At 41.8% G+C, this 20,684-nt stretch overlaps 1 protein-coding gene across 5 annotated transcripts in view; it reads left to right on the top strand.

The window, feature by feature from the left end:
- The window catches only part of LOC102219296 (dachshund homolog 1-like), a 136,777-nt gene that overhangs the window by 91,131 nt on the left and 24,962 nt on the right, over positions 1–20,684 (top strand). Inside the window, exons 4-7 of one of the 5 annotated variants that reach the window (XM_023337320.1) lie at positions 7,540–7,620; positions 13,527–13,699; positions 13,872–14,016; positions 14,165–14,293. In XM_023337320.1, coding sequence (XP_023193088.1) covers positions 7,540–7,620; positions 13,527–13,699; positions 13,872–14,016; positions 14,165–14,293 — 528 coding nt within the window. Of the gene's footprint in view, positions 1–7,539; positions 7,621–13,526; positions 13,700–13,871; positions 14,017–14,161; positions 14,294–20,684 lie in introns of all 5 variants that reach the window. The other 4 variants (XM_023337321.1, XM_023337318.1, XM_023337323.1 and 1 more) reach the window with 4 other exon arrangements.

Here is a 20,684-nt window from a genome sequence, read left to right as displayed (position 1 = left end):
TCTGAGATCAATGCATTACTAGACTCCTCTCTATATGGGGTCTGAGCTTGACCGTGTTGCGGAGCCGGCGGAAGTCAGCTCGGATGCCGTGCGCTAATTACTGGCGTGTTTACCGCTCTGCTGGAAAGCATTTGCAACATTCAGAACCTTACAAGTGAGTCTGGATGCTTTGCTTTGGACTGCTTTATAAGACATTAGGATATGTGTGAAGGAAATTAGGATGAAAAGATTATTGTTATCACTTAGGAGCTGAACACATCTACAGTTCCTTGCGAAAGCATTCACATCCCAGGAAGTTATTTGCATTTTTTTCAGGTTGCAGCCATGGGAAATAATTGTGTTGTATTAGAACTTTGTGCAACATGTAAGGGCACATAATTGTGAATTGGGAGGTGCAGCGTAATTTGCAGTCCTTCCTCAGAAGTCATCAAGTAGGTAGGTAAGCTGTGTGTAATTCAATTAGTTTCTCACCAGGCTGGTCAGGAGTCAATTTTTGGAAAAGTTTAAAACAGGTTTAGGTTGTAAAACAATCCTAATTTTAAAACTTCTAAGACATGGTCGCCCACCTAAACGCAGGTTGTGTAAGGAGATTATTACTCATAGACATACCCAAGAAGCCTATGTTAACTCTGAAGGGGCTGCAGGGAGACACAGCTCAGGTGAGAGAATCTGTTTTCAGAAAGACTGTTAGTTGTGCGCTTCACAAATCTGGCTTTTATGGAGGAGTTTTAAGACAAAAAAAACTGGTCAGATGAGGAGAAAGTTGAACTTTTTCAGTCTGATGCAGTCAGCATTGGAAAACTAACATGTCTCGCTGAGCACATGAACCCAGCACTGCATTGTGGTAGTGGCAGAGTGATGCTGTGGGGATGCTACAAAACAAGACCGCCCGTTTCATTCTACTTCACAGTTATGTGTTAATTTTTGGGGTTGTGTGTCATAAAATCCCCCCAAGACACACCGATCTTTGTTGTGACTGGCCAAGAGGAGACAAAAAAAAAAAGATTAAGGGGTGTGAATACTTTAGAACACACTGTAGAGCTGCCAAAGCAATGTAAGTCAAAATAAAGCCTGTGAACAGACAGAGGCACACAATGGCAGAGCACACAGAGACTCCCTGCTCTTTGATAGGGATCTGTTCGGTCACAGTCTTAGCGCCAGCTGTCAGCCCCCGCTCCACTGCTGCGATTTAATTAGTCTGTTTATGTCCTTTCTAATAATAAAGCTCTCAGGGTGGAAGGACATATCCGACGAGCTAACTGCGGCACGCTCCAAGAAAACCTGCTAGCTCACACTGGCGCTGGTGGCCTGGGCTCCTGCCGAATGTGGGCCACGATGGGAGGAAGGAAGGCTGCCACTTCCTGTTCCTCCTGACATAACACGAGGCCCTCGGGCTCAGATCTGGTATCACCCTCCTAATCAATCCTAACCCTAACCATTAGGGGATAAAACACACACTGACCTGATATGAGTGTCTGGGGGCAACTTCATCCATCTTCCTCTCTGGCGCTCTTATGGGAGCTTTTGTCAGACAAAGCTCTTGGAGAGAAGAGATTGTTGCCACAGGCTGAGGAGAATCCCAGAGTTCTTACTTAGTCTGGAAAAGTGTGGAATTTGATATGAGTAAATAAAAAAAACAAACTATTTCAACATTTCCCATTGTCTCAGTCCTGATTGCTGTACATCCATTTATCCACACATCCATATTTAAAGTCTTAAAGTATGTCATTTTGACTTGACAAATGTGTGGGGAACCTGGAAATAATGTCTTTGAACGCATCAGAACGTCCTCTTACTTAATTCATGCAAACAAAGTCTCGCTTTTTTTCAGCTCTTCTTTCAATGCAGGCGGCTTTGCGGGACAAAATCGGGTCTTTTCAAGCTGCCGCTGTTGGGGGAAATGGAGACTAGTGGGGGTAACCGAGTCAGACACACCGAGCTGGATATAGAGTGGCAGAGCAGACAGGAAGCCTTCCAGTCTGAGTGAAGAGCTTGATGGCTCTCTGTCTCCCTCTTGGGCTTTGGCCCTCACCATCTCTCTATTAGTGTGCCAGGCTCATGGGAGCCAGGTGACAGATAAGTGAAGGAGCGGCACACCCGTTTTAATAGACATTTCAAAAGATAAACCTGATAATCATTTCTCCCTTTAATGAAGTCTAATGTCCTCGTTCTAATTCCTGTTGCGTCGGCTGTTAAGCATCAGCGTATTCCACTTGAATATGCATGATTGGGAAATTGCGAGGCGCACCGATGTAACTGCAAGAACACACAAATGCACACAACTGCAAAAATAGATTACAATAACGGGTGATGGTGGTGGTAGCGGTGGTGGTGAGGAGGAGGAGGATGGGGGATTGATTAAACATTATTTCTGTAATGATCCATATCAAGTTTTGTCATATTCGAGTGGCGGCAGGGTTGCAGGGATGAGATGTACCAAGAGAGGCAGAGAAATATTTGTTTGATTATCTCTTGTGGTTAGCTCCAAACACCAGGAGCAGAGCGGTGTCAAAAAATTAAATAAAAATAAAATAAAAACAACTGACCAGTCTAGTTGTCGGCCTCCATCAGCATTAGGACTCGTTCTCCGTTAATTGGAAAGATTAATTTGGAGCGCTTTGATGCGGGAGTGATGCATGTGTTCGGCTGTCCCCTCCTCACTATTCTCTGTCAGGTTGAATTTAGCCTGGCGAGGGGCTGACCTTTGAAAGTGAAGAGATCAACGCAATTTGAAAAGACAATGTCACTTGGTGTAAATGTGATATGTGTAATAAATGACATTCAACCTTTCAGCGATGATGGGCTTTCGCAGGTTGGGAAGGAACGTGGCGTGCGACCGCGTGGAACGGGAAGCGTTTTTTGTTTTTTTTTTCCACGCGTGTCCCGGGCCGCAGCCTCATCGCAGCCTGGATATCATGTGTTCCCATTCGACTCTGATTATGCGTAAGAGGGACGCATTAGCGTGGAGGAATGATATCCAGGCGTACACAATAACGCTGATGACGCTGTGATGACAACAAGAAAATGACATTCTCCATTCCTGTGATTACACCGGAAAACACGTCCGCTCGTGCAGCAATGAGGGTGGAGAATCAAAAGAGCGTTAGTGTGATGGAAATACTCGGTTCCGTTCTGCCTGAAATGAAAAGGCTTGTTTTTCTTTTCTCGTTCTTCCTGAATTAGGATACTTAAACCATTCAGCTGTAGTGAATCCAGACATCTTTAACCTTACCAAGTCCAATTCTATCAAATCCAGATGCCGGGGGTAAGCAAGTTCAAAATTAAAGAACATTCACTGCTTCAACTTAAAATAAAGTTGCTTAATCAATAATTATGTGCAGGGGATCTGCTGCTTTTCTCCGTGTTTCTAATAGCAGAAGAATATTGCTCCACCTTGTACATTTTCTGGTGTCTCTATTGCAATGGTTCTCAACCTTTTATGAGGTACCGAACCCATCAGTTTCATATGCGCATTCACCGAACCCTTCTTTAGTGATAAATAATATTTTTTTCCAAATTCAAGACATATGTATATGTCTTTTTGCTGGTGCACAAAATGAGCAATGGATGAACGTCACCTTGCTCAAAGAACAAAACCATGAACTCACAGCAAGTTACAGTATTACTTTATTCTGGCCCCCAAAAAATATTTCGGCCCCATTAAAGTATTTCAGCCCCCAAAATATTTTTTTATTATTTTACTAATTAAAAATAAATTTGGATTTTTTTCACTGAATAAAAAGTTTTTTCTGAATTTGTTTTTTAATTTGATTTGTTCTTTGTCATTTTGAATCCACAAAATACTTTTTTGGGGCCAGAATAAAGTATTGCACAAATGACATACCTGCAAATCAGTGTGACTTCTGCTGTTTGTCTTTGGGAGACCAGTTCGGAGAGGCGTGGCTTCACCTTGGCAAGTGCATCTTCAGAGCAAAGTCTGTTCATTTTCTTCTTTTTTTGCTCGACATATTTAGTATGGATTAAAATATTAAGAAAGAAACCACACGACGTACAACTACGACAGCCGCTGATACTGCGTGCACTAAATTCCCCGCAGCACTGATTGGCCGAGCAATGTAACATGATCCTCTGCAGCCAGTGATGGCCAAGCGGGGCCTGTCATCACGACTTTACACAAGTGTGTCTTTGCCTCCGCGGCAGAGGCTCCGCCGAACCCCTGAGACCGACTCATCGAACCCCTGGGGTTCGACCGAACCCAGGTTAAGAACCACTGCTCTATTGCATGGTGTAAAATATTTAGCTTGTTTTTTGGGTTTTTTTGTAAACCAAACTTTATAAAACCTTTTCCATAGTCTCATAATGTAACCTACCCATGTATGTTGTAATTTGTTAGATTTTAAAAGTAATTAATAGATCAGTACATATTTTATTCTTGCCATTGGTGCACCAGCCTGAGAGCAGGTTCATGAGGTATACTCACTGCTCACTATGTGTACAAGTATTACAGACTAAACGACCCAAAGCAGTTCACCTTTTTGATTTACAAGTGCTTAGTCTCCACATCGATTTCAAGTTCAAAATCTAAGTTTGGTCAAACCTGAAGTGGCTTATTCTCTACCATTTACTGGGGGAAAAAAGACTACTATCTTTGTGCAAGCAAAACAATATTGAATCAGAATTTCATTTGAAATCGTGTGGAAATTGTTAATCCTCTCATGAGCTGAAGAGTGGGGGGCACCCGGAGGGGCGTGCACAGGGCACTGTTCATGCAAGAGCCGCCACTGCTGCTCACAGATGGACTGTAAGTCGTTTTCAGTGTTTCTTGTGGAAATTCCCTTCAATGCCAAACATCTTAGCTCAAATATGGCCTCGTTGGTGAGTCAGCAGACTCTTTTCACTTCAGACTATATCCACATTATTACTACTCTTTTTTTCTCTTTTGTTTTTTCTGAAGCACGCAGCAGGAGGCGATGCCGGTTTTCTAATTAAAACAGATCATCCGATGACCACGTGCAAGCCGACCCCCTCCGCTAACAGGATATGACGGCAGAGCGCCTCGTGATTGATAGCACTCGTCAATATATTTCATTTCAGGGGCTTTAGTCAAATGACAACTGGTTGTCATTGACTGAAAGCAATCTTTTTAAAAGGGGGGAGCTTTTTCTAAGTATCAGATGAAAATGATTCCTCTGTCTGCTTGGGTGTCACTGTCTGCAGGAGCTTTATTGATTGGACTTGAATATATTGCACCCGCAGTAGTAACAGCTGCTGGCAACAGCGCCGCTCTCCTTCTGCTTCCCCGCGTCTGCTTCGCAGCACTTTTTCCGTGCTCGGAGGCTTATTGCAAGTGCTCGGGTGTCGGGCCTCTCGCACGGATGCCCGAGTGCGTCGTCGAGAGCGATGCGAGGCAAATGCGAAGCGAGCCTGGTTCCGAACCCAAATTGGAAAGGCGAGCGTTGTTTGGCTAATGCGTCCAGAAGGGCCTGGCTCTCTCTCGGGCGCATCATGAGTGTGTTTAACTAAACCCACCATTGTGTGCCACCCCTCCTTCAACCCCCACCCCAGTTCCACCCCCCCCCCCCCAAACCCCAGCTCTGCGTTATCAAGCACAAGAATGTTGGCATTGGTTGGTAAAGGTCATTTACTGTAATGAGATTTGCCACATGCAAGCATATGGCCTGATTATTGCTCTGTTCGTTAACATTTTCAGCAAAGAGACAAATAGACAGCTGAAACGGGGATGTTTGCAAGGAGGGCGGGCAGTGAGAGAGAGGGGGGGAGGGTGATGACTGGTGGAGCAAACATGTTTAGCATTTTCTCTTCAAAAGACAGGAAGAACTTCTTTCACAACAGATCTGTCACAGAGATGATTGATCTTTCAATTTTCATAAGGAATGCGCGCCATCCGAGCAGAGGATTTAAATTATCCCATAAAAGTTGCCTGCCGTGGGATTTTTTTTCTTTTGTTTTGTTTTTTTTTTTTGCGTGTGTGCGTGTGTGTGTTTAATACTCTTTAAGGACAAACACCTCTGTCTGTCTCCTTGATAATTTCCAGCACATGTTACACTCTGGTGGGTTTGCATTGGGAAGCAATTATGTTACCTCGTCAAATCAGAAATGTTTTCTTATCATGCTTTCTGCCGCGTTACACGAGGTGTCCTGGCAGGAAATCTTCACCCACCTGAATGAAATCAGTGCATCATTTTTTTTAAATTTTATTTTATTTCTTGTTTTGTTTAGATTATTCTTTCACATTAAGGCTGTATCGTTTGTTGACGCGCTCGAGGCCTAAGTGCATTCCGATCCTCGCGGCTTTCCGAATGTAAAGCACATTGTTCAGCATGTGTTCTCATGTCTGGCCTGCAATCCTCCGCACGCTGCCGTTGTTTTCGAGTGTTTTCATGTTTACCACTCCTTGTTGCGCCGGTGATGTGTTCTTTTTATGTCGTCCGTTTCAAGTCGCGCGCGCGCTGCGTGCACGCCCGCGCGGAGCTGAGAGCAGGTATTTAACAAAGGCAAGATGTTTGCTTTATTATCGACATTAGCTGTGTAAACACAAAAAGCTTCAAAGTTTCATTCAATGACACTGAAGGGCTGTGGGTGGCCACATCAAAGCGCCATACCTTTTCTCCCCCCTCTGTGTTTTAATGAGAAACAGGACTCACCAGCCTTGACTGAAACTGCCATCTGTGTATGTCTGTTTTTTTTTTTTTTTGTTGTTTTTTTTTTCTTCTTCCTTGTTTGCATTTGTGTGTGTACTCCTCGTATGATTGTAGGAGAAGGTATGTTTCTGGGCACCTGTGTTGTCTTTACGCCGCTCTACGGCATGCTTATGGAGGCGGTGACTCATGTTCAAATCGGTTCATCGGGTTGCAGAGATCCCTCCATAGTATTCCTGGGTGTGCTTTAAGTACCAAACCAAGCATTAAAATGGCAATTTTTTAAATTTATTTTTAATAAATAATAACAAAATGATCACAAATCACAAAACGATAGTCCATTAAGCGAAATATACAGTTGAACCTTTTTATTCGTGATGGTTAGGGACCACGACCACTCATGAATAGCTGAAGTCATGTACCGCTTGCGACCAGAAATGCTTCCTATTTTAATAATTCAAACACCAAATATATGTGAACATGAGCTAATATGCACAGTGGTCTTCCGTGTCTCAGTTTTTGGGGGCAACAGCCAATCGACTCAATGTTCCACAGAAAAATCCACAAAAATCGATGAATCTGTGACTACCGAACCCGGAACAGGCGCTCGTATCCACTTGATTTTGAAATGTGATCTAAATTACCATTTTTACCAACAGTACAACAAAATGGCCATTGGACACACTCCTGAGTTTGAAGGCAAGTTCACCATTGGGGTTGGTAATGAGTTGATAACGAATAGAGTGGGGAAAACCCATCTTGCCTTGGTGTTTATATATTAGGAATGTTCTAAATTTGATTCTGAAAAAGAGTGACTTGTGGTGAGCCTAGAGCACAAGTCACATTAACCCATCTGCACTTTCAGGCTCCATGTATATATTTTTTCTCACTTTTTAAAATCTGTCCACACTGTCTATAGGATTCCAATCAAAGTGGACTGCATGGGTACAAAATGGAAGTAGGAAGAGAGGAAATGGCGACACGTGGGAACAAGACGGGGGTAAGAAGACAGGGCGTATTGATCCCGACCCTTTTTTTTGTTGTTGAAATCCACAAACTTTTGTGGACAATTATTGATTGATTGTTGAATTCGAGAGTTGTCAACCACCCCAATGAGCAGCCGTTACTAATCAGTCTGATAACACAGCAAGGCACCTCAATAACAACTTCCTTTCTTGCTTTAAAATATGAGTCTAGAAACACAGACTTCGACAGACAAAGTTATGCTGAGACACCAAGTGAACATCATGAGACAGACTTGACTTTAGCGAGAAATATCTCGGCATTTTGATATCACGTCTTGTCACACCCTTACAGTCAAGGATTTGAAACATTTTTGTGCCACTGGTTACTATATTGACAGTAATCAGACAGGAAATTAGAAGAGGCAGAAGAAGGGAAGACATGCACCATAGGTTCTAAGGTCAGGAATCAAATTCAGGACTATAGCAACCGATCTACAGCTACACCGCCCCAAGCTCTATAGAACTTTATCATTAGCCATTCATTTCTTTTTTGGAGGGGACTGAGTACTTGCATCTTTAACACCACCACAACAAAGACTCCGTAACCCCACCTCACCTTTGTAGGAGAAACACAAGCGCAACATGGGGGCGTTTTACAAGAGCAATTAACAGAAAAACTCAGATTGTTTTGCTGCAGAAGGCTGGATTGTGCAGGGAGTCGGTCTATTTAGCTGCTTGACTGGATTGTTCCTGTTGGTTTTGACAGATCAGAAGGAGAGAAAAAAAAAAGAAAACTATATTCAACAGCATGAAAAACCAGAGGCTTAGCATTGAGTAAATCAGCCCTTTGTCTTGTTCAATTCCAATCAAAGGATAACCGGGAATGTTTGTTTGACAACAGCATTTACAATGCATTGTTCTGAAGCCCAGAGCCTCCCAAACAAAGACAGATAGGCTTTAAACAAGTCATTTAATTAGCACCGAATCCCCGGCTTTGGCTGCGGCAACCAATTATACATTCCTGAGGCTTGTGCAGGTCCTATTTCACAGGAGCGAGAGGCAGATCCTCTCCAGCCCTGTCTCTTACAGTACATCTCTCCCCTTCCATTTAAGAGAAGGTAAATAGCCCAGACAGACAGCTTCATTAGCCAGCGTCTGAAGAGCGCGGGGCCGATTGTCGCTTAAATAGTGCGCTTTTACTGCAGGCCCAGCCAGCGACCTCCGATCAATTACAGCTGACATTATTGTTTGTCGGGAGCTTTTTTTTTTCCTGGACAGAAAAAAAGAAAAGAAAAGAAAAAAAAAACAAGATCAAGCCAGAGCTTTAGGTGGAAATGCAATCTTCCCTTTCTCTCTCTTTGCTTCTTTCTCTCCACAAACAATAAATCATTCAGTTGAAGAGATAATAAAGTGCCAAGTAGGAGCTAGTTTAATTTTTGTCAGGGGAAATCTGTCCACAGCAGAGTTAAGGTTCGGGGTGTGGGTGTGGAGGGAGGGTGCTTGCTTTCTCATACCATTTTCAATGACAAAGGCTTAGCTCTTTTTCCTTTATTTCCCTCTGTAGGTTTTTATAGCCAGAAAGGTTGAGGTCGTGTTCTCATAAAGAGATTAACCACAGCAAAAGTCAATGCAAGTGTTGTTCTCCAAATAAATTCCACTTTTTCTTTAATCTGTTCAAAAACACGCGTTGAACCTTTTTTCTTCCCCCCCCCCCCTTTTTCTGGTGCGATTCCGTTAAGCAACTGGAACTGCCGAAAAAGCCCTGATGTAACAGCTTTTTAATCACGCTGTTACCGAGAGCTGTTTTAATTCATCCAATGCGATTCGGATCTCTGCTCATCCGAGCGTGAACTCGCAAAAGCACGCCACAACATAATAGCTGAGCTGTTTATATTGGTATTAAGCGATTTGTAGTTTTAATGACGGTAAATAGGAGTTCACCTTTGCGGGCTCCCTCAGGCTTACTTCAGGTAAATTACTCCAAATGTATTGTTGGTGCCCTCCAGGAGAGACGGTGGGCCGAGTGCGAAGGGGGGGATTGTTGTAGGAATTTATCTCATCAGGTCTAAACTTCTATATGTGTGAGATCAGCACATCTAAGATACACTTGTTGGAAACCCCTGGAAAAGATGCCACAAAAGCTTTAAAATAAACATATATTTTATTCCTGTAGCATAATCTCACACCAAAGAGTTTGGGAAATACAGACTTCAATATCTGTAGATTGTCTAGAGTCCTCTCATATGCTTTTCTCTTCCGCTCACCCAACAGGTTTTCATTAGGATTTAGTTTTGGTCACCGAGGCTGATTTTGTGTCTGTTGAATCATTTCTGTCTTGATTTGTCCAGATGTTTTACCATCAGCATCCTGCTGTAAGACCTGATAACGACCCATTTTCAGTATCGAGTAGGAGGACTTCAAATTTCCTTAGGAATCATCCTGGTATTTCAATTTCCTGGGTTCTATGCAACATGACCGGGTTCCCAGAGCAGTGGGAAGAGAAACAGACCCACATCATCACAGATCCGCTACCAAACTTAAAAGGATGCTTTTCCATGCACTCGTCCGTTTGTTTTGTGCCAAAACCAGTTCGAGCGTTTTTACCGAAAAGTTCTACCGATGTGCTTTGTCATCTGACCAAAGCACATGGCTTCAGTTTTCTGGTAGAGTTGGGCAAAATCTGTTTACATTTTTCATGGTAAGACAGAAAAGAATATTTTCTGTCTTATTTTCTGTTGACCCCAACATGCCCTTTTTTTAAACTCTAGTTTTCTAACAGTGGGCTTTGGATGCCTTTACGTCTTGCTCTCTATATAAGGTTGAGTGCTTAATTTGGGTCTATGTCCAACTTGATAGTAGTCAGAAAGCTAAAAATGGCTTTCATGGCATTTTTAGTCCCCAACAAAACTATTATTATTATTATTTATTTATTTTTTTTACGTTTCTAGATCACTTTAATTAGTTTAGATGAGGATAAATAATGCAAAATTAATTTTTAAAAAATAATTCAGTTACGTTTTTGTTTTTTAGAAATGTATTGGTAGGTGTGCCAGTAATTCCACCATCGGACAACAATGGCTTCTTAACATCTGAGCTTTTTCTCCCTGAATGAATCAACTGTTGCGCCCCTTTTTGTCACCGGTACCAATGATATCCACCTCATGGCATCGACCCTTCAAACTTCATTGGTTCCTTGAAATGGGAAAGAAAGGACAAATAAAAACATGTTGATTATTAATCCAGAGTGTAATGTTTGGAGCTTACATCACAAACGAGAAAGAAATTACACGTGAATGACACTTAGCTGCTTGGCAAAAACCGGCCCATTCCCTGAATAATCTCCTCCTCACCTGGCTCCTTTCAGCCGCAAACAAAGGGATTTGGTGGAGCCTTGTTAGGTCTGTGGCACATTCCCTCACTGCGGCCTGAATAGGTCTTTATGGGAGAAACACCACTTTGGGACGAGGTGACAAGAAAGGGGCCGGGCCGACGGTGAAAGCGAGACTAATACCCCTCCTTTGGCGCGAACACAGGTCCAGTGTTTTCTCCTGAAAGGCCGTCAGTCAGGTGGGGACGTGAGATTTCATACGGGGTCGAGTGCACGGAATAACACGGAGATAAGTCCAGGAATGTTATTGCAGAAACACAGAATGGCTTAGTGCGATTTTTAGGTGGCTTTTCCATTACTTTTTTTTAATATGGCGAAAATCTTCCCTAATACGCGTCACGGTGCCTGATTGAATGGGTGTTATACATCCACCTCAAAGGCAGAATAAGTCTCTTCACTCTGGCCCTTGAGTGGCCTTGAAAGCCTGATAGGTAGCCGAGACCTTACCATGTTGTCCCGTAGTAAGTACCCCCGCAATCAGGGCCCTCTGTGGTGTTTTTTAATTGAGCTTAGCCTGCTGAGTGGTAATTGATTCAGTCTGAGCTTCGGCGGAGGCGCCGCTACGAGGTGCAGCTTGGCTTCCGCCTTTCTTTAATCTCCCCCTTTTGCTTTATATTGTCTGGGAATACTCACCACTGAGAAACTGCGTGCTATCTTTCTTATGGAAATCAATGCTTCTTTTGGAAGGAGGTGGAATGACAGAGAGGAGTACTTCTCAGCTCCTTTCATTTTTCAAACCAGTGTCCTTCTCTTTAGAGGCTTCGCCATACAGATCTCCTTGCCCTTTGGCTACTGATGTTTGGTACAAAAAAAAAAGAACCGGAGTTGTTTTGTGGATGGCGCTATCATGTTTTTTTTTCTTTCTTTCTTCCTTTCATGCAGATTTGCTTTACTTTCTGTCTTTCTTGTTGGTTTTTCTTTCTTTTTTTTTACCTTGAACCAGGCTGCCAAAGAAAGAGAGAAAAAAGGAGTGGGAAAAAAATCAACGCAGAGGCTCAATCAGATCCAATAGTGTCTATGAAGTTGTTGTTTTTTTTCTCCTCTTCTTTTTTTTTTCTCTTTCAAGCAGTTTTGAGGAGAAGCATCTGAGTGGCGAAGGAATGAGACCAAAATGTTTTCCAGTCACTTTTGATCCCGCTCAGTTCAAAGTCCCAGAGGAGAGCCGAGGAGGGGAAGCAGAGAGAGAGGGGCGCGCTGGTTGAGCGGGGAGGCACAGACACCTGGCTCTGACCTTCTGTCTGCGCTCGCGTCCTTTGAAAGTCGTCTTGTTTTCATTAAGCCGCTCACAAGCACAAGTACAGGGCCACTGTTTGACTAGCTCCTTACCCCCCGTATGGTATCTTTAATAGACATTTTTATACATTCTCACGCGGCTAATGTCTTCGGTTTTTCCCAATTAGGGCGACAAATGCCAGGCGGCAGATGAATAATTTAAAACATTTGTAAGATATCTTGCGCGTTGTAATGGATTCATTTGTGCACATATGAAAGAAAATGGAAATCCTTTCATTGTACGGTCTCACACCCTTTTTTGGTCTATTTCTGTGTCTCTGGTACGGGGGATAATTGGCCTAAAGTCATTGCCACAATGTAGTCTTAACAGTACTTGTTTGTCATTTGCACATTTAACTAGTCATTTGGGTAATGGCTTCAGAGATTGCCCTTGTTTTTAGAGGGATTTTTTTCCCCCATGTAAGTATTGGGCCAATTTCCATAATATGCCCCCTTTTTTAATTCATTGTAGAATAACTAATATATTTTTACTGCTAATAACAGTTTATAAAGTCTCACCCCCATTATCTTTATTATTATTGAAGCAGCAGCTATTAATAACATATAGTAAAATATTTATATATTTTATGTTAACATCATTTCCAAGAAGTACTGCAATTAGCTCAACTTATTCCACCCTTTTTTTCTATTGGGAGGCCTTGTTAAGCCTTGATGTTATTGGCTCAGGGTTTAAACAGCTTTTAGAGGAAGAAACGGGCCCACACCATCACAGAACCTCTGCCTTGCTCAACAGTAGACATAAGTTCTTTTCAACACTTTTCAAATAGACGGTAACGTTTAGACTGAGAGTCGTTGGACATTTTTTACAAGGTTCTCAAGCCCTTTTGAAGAAAAGGAAGCCCACATCATTACAGATCCTCTACCAATCTTAACTTTTCCACATTTTTCCTGATAAACAGTAGTGCTAAGCTGTTGAGTTTATGTCCAATTGCTATTCAAAATAGACCGTAATGACATGCACTCCAATATGGTCCTCGGAAGTAAATCAGGCCCACAGCATTACAGATCCTCTACCGTACTTAACAGTTGACATCAGCCTCTTCTCCTTGTATTTCCTAACAGATGGTCATGTTAAGCTTTAGTGTTACTGGACACTTCTTATAAAGAGCGTCTCAGGGCTGACAGCTTAATTACTTCCAGCAAGGGTGGAGATTTTCCTGCCAGAGCACCACAAGATCTCCCTCCCCTCTCCGCCTGTGACTATCTCACTCATGATATGCATCATTGAGTAACCAACAGACTCCTCTTCATGTGTCTCAGGCCTGGAACTCCCCTTCATGATGATGCCACACCCCCTGATCCCGGTCAGCCTGCCCCCAGCCTCTGTCACCATGGCAATGAGCCAGATGAACCACCTCAGCACCATTGCAAACATGGCTGCCGCTGCCCAGGGCCAGAGTCTGCCTTCCAGAATGGTCACCTCTGTTATAAAGGTACATTTTTAAAATAATGACACCCTTTTTTTATTTATTTATTCTTTTTTTTTTTTTTTTTTTTTGGTTTGTTTGTTTATGACTGCGGAAGCTTTGAACCTTTTATTCTCGTGGTGTAATTCTGTATCTGCATCAGATGTTTATTTTGGTTGTGTGTGTTTTGTTGCTGTTGGGGTTGCAGGAACGTGTGCCGGACAGTCCCTCCCCTGCTCCCTCCTTAGAAGACAACAGGAGGCCCGGCAGCCACCCTTCATCCCACCGCAGCAGCAGCGTGTCCAGCTCCCCAGCCCACACAGAAAGCTCCTCAGACAGGATACGTAAGTTTGCCTTTTACATAACAAACAACATAACCAAATGTATTATTGTTTTTTGTTTGTTTGTTTGTTTTTTATTTTATATATAATCTAGAGTAGAGGAAAGTCTATAGGTGTTCCTAGTAATTTCTTGCCGTTCCTTCTGCAGCAGTGCACCACAACGGGCTCTCGATGAACCAAGCCCTCCTAGGCCTGTCCCCCAACATTGCCCCTGGGCCTAAAGAGGGAGACCTGGCCCACGACATGAGCCATGAAGTGAAAAGGATGCACACTGACAAAGGTGAGTGGAACTTTGTGAGAAATGCCATCTACTTTAGTGGTTCCCAAATGTCAGATTGTATGATCTGAAGAAGGGATGTCAAACTCATTTTCATTTCGGACCGTATCAGGATCATGAATGTTCTCAATGGGCCGGTTGAGCCAGAATGTGTTGAAAAAAACCATATACTGTACAAACTGTTAAAATAAATACAGCATTCAATAAGTACATCCATCCATCCATTGTCTTACACCCTTGTCCCTAGTGAGGTCTGGAGGTGCTGGTGCCTATCTCCAGCGAACGTTTTGGGCTAGAGGAAGGGTTCACCCTGGACAGGTCACCAGTCTGTCGCAGGGCAACACAGAGACAGACAGAGGACAAACATGCATACACACACACACACCTAGGGAGAATTTAGAGATACCAATTTACCCAGCAGTCATGTTTTTGGACTGTGGGAAGAAGCGGGAGTACCCGGAGACAACCCATGCATGCACATGGAGAACATGCAAACTCCATGCAGAAAGACCCCAGGCTAGGAATCGAACCCAGGAACTTCTTGCTGCAAGGCAACAGTAATATTAAGTACTCCTTAATATTAAATAGTATTGATCAGTCCCTTCCAGATTTTGTGATTGCTTTCATGATTTTTTGCAATCAAAATCACAGATTTTGCAATGCTAAGTAGGAAATATTCACATGGAAATTTGCAAATGTATGACATTAACTTGACATCAAGTTTTTTCACTTTCACTACATTGCAGTAAAAGTAAAAAATAAAAGTAAACACTGCCAGATGCAGGTTAGCATTCACTTAAACCCAATGCTTTTGACCATTTTTGTGGGAAAATTACGCATTAGCATAAAAAAAAATCTGTTGATTTTGCACGAATTTCCACAATCGCAGAATCACAAAAAGCTGACATAACTTGGTGTTGTGGTCTCAAGGGCCACATAAAAAGCTGTTGGCAGTCTGGATGTGGCCCCCATGGCCTTCAGTTTGACACACGTGATCTACATTAAGAAGTAATTGTTTCTGACTAAATCGCAGATGTAAAATATCTCTAGATGTTCCAGAGTTCTTAATACTCCCTTCTTTTCAGCACACCCCATTGGTTTTCCAAATGATTAGAAGTGGGAGCTGAAATGGGCAACGTTGATTTTCTGTTCAGTGAACCACTTGATTTAGTCATGCAGTATGTTCAGTGCCATTATTTTTTGCTGAAAGCTCCCAAAACAATCCATTTTCAGATTTTTTTTTTTGGCAAAGGCCTCCGTCTCCCGGTATTTCAAAGACTTCAAGATGCCATATCCTGTTAACAGGTTTTGCAGGGTGTTAGGAGGAGAAACAGGCCCACAGCATCACAGGTCCTCCACACAGGAGGCGCTTTACCACATATCCGTTCTTTGTTTCACACCAAAAGCTTCGGGGTATTTGTTGCCAAAAGCTCAATTTTTACCAACCAAAATAACTGCTTTTAATTTACACATGACAGCTCCGCCATGTGTGCATAATATAAGGCATAAGGTTCTGCTTTCAAAATCCCAGCCTGGACCTCCCTTAAAGGAAAATGTTGTTGGTTCTCTTCCTCTCCCGGTCCAAACATAAAAAGAAACATGGATACCAATCCCCAACAGTTAACACAGGTGATTTTGTGAAAGTGGTATTGTGATGATAATGACTCTATTGTGACTCTTTTTAAGTTTTATTAGGGCTAATTGGTCAACATTGGCTGTTAGATACTAGAGAAGCAAATGCTGATGGAAAGTTTGTAGTAGTTATTAAACGTCTCCATAGAAAACAAACAAGTAAAACGTTAGTGTTTAAAAAGAGACCAGGTTGAATGGTCTGAACATTGATAAAATTGTTTTGATCTATGGCTGAGTGTATTCCGCTGATTTGGATTGTCAGAATAATTTCTTCTGGCGTTTCCCAAACACAAAAGTAGAAACATAAAACCCCAATAAAGAAGTCATTATTGTTTTTTTTGTTTTTTGCTAAACAACTTGCCTCAATATTATAAACACAGAAAAAGGAAACCAATGTCTATCACCTGAATGTCGAGGGCAAAATTGTGATTTCCCTTTTTGTCAACAATTTTTTTTAGCATTAGACTATTGTTTTCTTTTATTAGCAATAATAATAATAAAAAACAGGACTATAAAGAATAACATGAAAAAATAATTAACAACGCCAGCCTCTCTAACAAGGTTCCCATGGCATTTGAAAGAGAAAAAGGCCCACAGCCTAATACATCATCCACCGTACCTAACAGTGGCTCTGAGGTTGCTGTCAACACAGCAACCTTTGTTTGTTTCATAGCAGATCCCTCTGGTGTGTGTGTGTGTGTTGCTAAAATGCTCAGTCTTAATCTTAATCAGTCCTAGTTAAAGTCTTAGCATTGACTTGACTTACTCAATTAACTGAGCTTGGAGGTGAAAAAAAGTGTTGTTTTTCTTTTTTCATTGAATTGTTTTTTGAATATTATTTTGTCAAAAAGCAATTAGAACCTCCAGATATAAAACATTTCTCAGCATTGTAGATTAAACACAAAATGAAGCAAATAATAGATTTCCGTATTCCCTGTTGACTAGCTGTGCTGTTCTGCATGGCAGAGGGTGGGATGCAGCTGATAATGATATTAAAACCACTGTGGAAATCATCGGACTGTACGCTCCCTTATGGCTGGGCTGACGTGAAGATCCGTGTTAGACCTTCACACGCGGGGTGTGAAGCAGTGAATAGTAATAATTAGCAGGATCATGAGCTGAATTTATAGGTCACAAACCGCCTAACTGTGTGTGGATGAGTGTGAAAAAAAAGGGAGATGGTGTGTGGGGGCGATTTCAGAAGAACAAAAGAGTAAAGCAAACAAAGCCAGGGGAAGAGTCCTCAGCCAAGTACCTGGAATCCTCTTAATGTTTTCTCAAATCTCAGCCAAAGTGTGTTCTCTGTATCTTGATCATGAAATGACTGTAATTTCTTTGCAATACTAGAAAATAAATAAATAAATAAATAAAAAGCAGCAAGTCGCCCCTTCAATCCCCGGCAGCTCCAGCTAGTTGACCCGTGCGCGTCCGCTCGCAAACACACGCGGCGCTGTCTTTGAGATTGTCAATTCCTAATATGTCGCCGGACTTGATTAGGATTCCGAGCTCTCCGGAGTGCGCACCAGAGGTCTCCGGCTGTGGAAAAACATTTTTATAAAATAACCCATTAATGCAGAGGAGTGCAACTAAATTAGTTACCAATTTGCTGAGCATGAATTAATGAAGAGAGCTTCTCCCGGCTCCAACAGTTGTAATTTTCATAATAACCCCGGACCTTTATTTGGCAGGTTGTTTAGTTTTTTCGTTTGAAGGTTTTCATTAGTCTAATGAGGACTGTGCAAGGGCGAGCAGTCAGCACAATTTACATGAGGAAGCTATCATAATAAATGAGGCAATTTGAATAACATGCACAGGTTTATGCAGCGAGATAAGAGAGATTGTAGCTGCAAGATACAGAGGTAACCAATACATTAGAACCAACTAATAACCAAAGTAATTCCAATAAAAGCTTTAAGTGAAGGGAATAAAATTAATGATAGAAATATTGAACTGTAATGATATGATACACGATGCATTAGATTAATAAAATAAATGCGGCGCATTGTTAAAGAGGGGTGGGGGGGAGGCCTCGCCGTCCGCAGCTTTGTTTATGGTGAGCTTTTTTAATTAGGCTTGTTCATCGCATCGGTTTGTTTAGATAAATGAGATAACATTCCAGTGGTTTAATGATATCTCTCCACTTGTTTGATCTTTATGATCCTGGCAGAGCATTAAATTAATCTCTCGCAATGCACTCTCAGAAGAGAGTTCGGTGGGTGCGGAGGAAGGATGCAGAGCCTCGGCTCATATGGAGACTATTTAAATAGCCAGACACCTCCGAGACAGCCGCTATAATGTCTCATCGCTCATATCCTGTGAGCGCGTCTCTTCTTTTTCATGTCGTCTGTGCTGATGAAGGACAAAGGCTGTTTGTTTTTGAATAAAATAAATAAAAAAAAGACAGTTTCTAAACTTGTGTCGCCCATTGTGGAGTAACCAGATGGTGTCTTTTTTTTTTCTTTTCTTTGAACTTGGGTCCGATTTGTTGTCCAAAATTTGCCTGAGACTGAGATATAGAGAGCTAAGATGATGTGTGTGAGAGGAAGGAAGAAAAGAAGAAAAAAAAAAAAGAAAAGGCGAGCAGACTGCTAAATGTTGCCTCATATGTGACTAATTGAATTGCTTCAAAAAGCAAGTCTGCGGTGATAGCTTCCGACAAGCCTCTGTCTCGTGAAACAGCAGGTAGCTGACAAACAAGGGGAAAATTTGAAAGGTACGGAAGCCTTTTTGGCTGTAAACTCAGTCTTTGGACATCAAACACTGGATATCGTTGGATTTCCTCTGGGAAAATGTGTTTCAAAACGCAAGCCATATGCACTGTATGTATGCTGGAGTGCAGAAGTTTCAGCCACTTTGTTGCATTCCTGTTTGCAGTTTTAGTGAATTCTTGTGAACAAATATTAAAATGAAGTAAGTTTTTTTTTTTTTTTTGCAGTAGCGTAATCTCACCCAGAAAATGTTTTGAAATGTATTCAGTTAGGAAAAAACAAATCAGACATTAAGTAGTAATTGTGGCACATTTTTAGTCACCACTGCTGTTAACACAACCACTCAGATGCTGCAATATTTCACAAGGTGGGAGCATACACTGAAAAAAAAATGTTTCTTTGGACCAACTTAAAAATATTTCTCAGACAATTTGATTAGTTTTGCTCACGCCACAATTCTGATTTGAATAATTCTTAAAGCAGACTCCTAGCTTGAGCAGAACTAATAAAACTAGCAGTAGCAAAGTAGTGTAATTTTTTAAAGTTGGCTCAAAAAACATTTTTTTCAGTGTACAGACGGAGTTATCGTGACGTATATTTCTAGCACTTGTACATCCTCTTCTCTTCAGCTTACAGGTTTTCTATAGCTTTGAATGTAGGGATTGTAATAGCCTTGGATGTGTACAAATGAACCATTTGTCAGGATTATTCTTTTTATTGATGTCCTGCTGAAAGATCCGACAACCCCTGGTTTTCTTGAAGAAGTCACATGATGTAAAATTTACTGGTATTTAAAAAAAATGAATAAGCAAAGGTTTAGCAAGCATCACATGTTTAATTTGTTATGGTAGGACTGAAAAGGCTCCTAAACCACTACATGACATGTAATAGCTTCTCGTGGTTGTTATGGAGACTTGGAGACTCGTGACACTCATTTCTACCTCTTTTACTGTAATCCTCACTCTGCATGGTGGCAAGATAAACTTAATCCTCATCCAGTCCAACTTTTTAAATTGTTTATCCAACTGCAGATACGGTCAACTTTAGGCAAATAGTTATTTTCTTGCAGTCATTTCTTGACTTATGGAGCTCAGCACACATTAGACTTACATGAAGGTTTTCTTTTCTTGCCATTTTCTTTGCCAAGAGAGGCTAGAAGAAGTTGACCTATTTTTAAAGTCAAATCTAAAAACCAGAGAAACAAGAATTAATAAATTAATAACAAATAGTTTGTGATTTAACCTGGGTGTATCTTTAGGTACTGTTATGCTGCTGGAACTTTTAAGGTTGGACGAAGGTGATTTTGTGAAAACATCAATTTCCCCTTTTTCTCATTTTACATCAATTGATGCATTCAAGTTAATGGTGGGATATAAAAACATTTTTGCAGTGTTTTATGCTGCTCCAATAAAAGATGAATTCATGTTAAGGCTTTTTTTCACACCTTTACCAATAGGTGTGCAGGACTCTGTACATGAGCCCGTACTGCACCCTGCAGTTGAGTGTTTCCGTAGCGCCAAGCTGAGAGGCCTGACGGGACGACGTTATGTAAGCTGATTCTGTAAACCATATTTTAAAAGCGGATGAATCATTGGTAATATGATATCGGCTCTTCCCTGGTAAATGTTATATACACTTGTTGACACAACAGGAGATGCATCCGTAATGTCCTCCAAAGCCTGCTGGATGGAAAGCTGCGGCGTATTATGTCACCTGGAGGCGCATGCTTTCATGCCTACCTGCTCTTAGCCTCTGATGCATGATGCGCCACCGCAACCGCAGTGGACAGCTGTAATTTGCCCCTGCCTGTACATGCCCAGCTGATGAGCGTTAATATAGTCCCAGAATGCAGTTTGTTGGACCGAAGTGCAGCTCCGATAAAAGGACTCGCAAACACCGACGGGGCTCATGCAGAGAAAGGGGTGTATAGTTGGAAAAGAAAAGATGGAAGAGACCAAAAAAAGAAAGATAATCTCCTGCCTTTGTAGTCTTTGTTCTGTTCTTTCTTTGCATGTGCAGTCGCAGTGATAAAAAGGCTGGGTCGGAAGGGGTGG

This window comes from Xiphophorus maculatus, chromosome 7 (genome assembly GCF_002775205.1).
Source record: "Xiphophorus maculatus strain JP 163 A chromosome 7, X_maculatus-5.0-male, whole genome shotgun sequence".
Lineage (NCBI taxonomy): Eukaryota > Metazoa > Chordata > Actinopteri > Cyprinodontiformes > Poeciliidae > Xiphophorus > Xiphophorus maculatus.
Note: the sequence above shows the minus strand (reverse complement) of the source record. Positions and strands in the feature narration are given on the sequence as shown.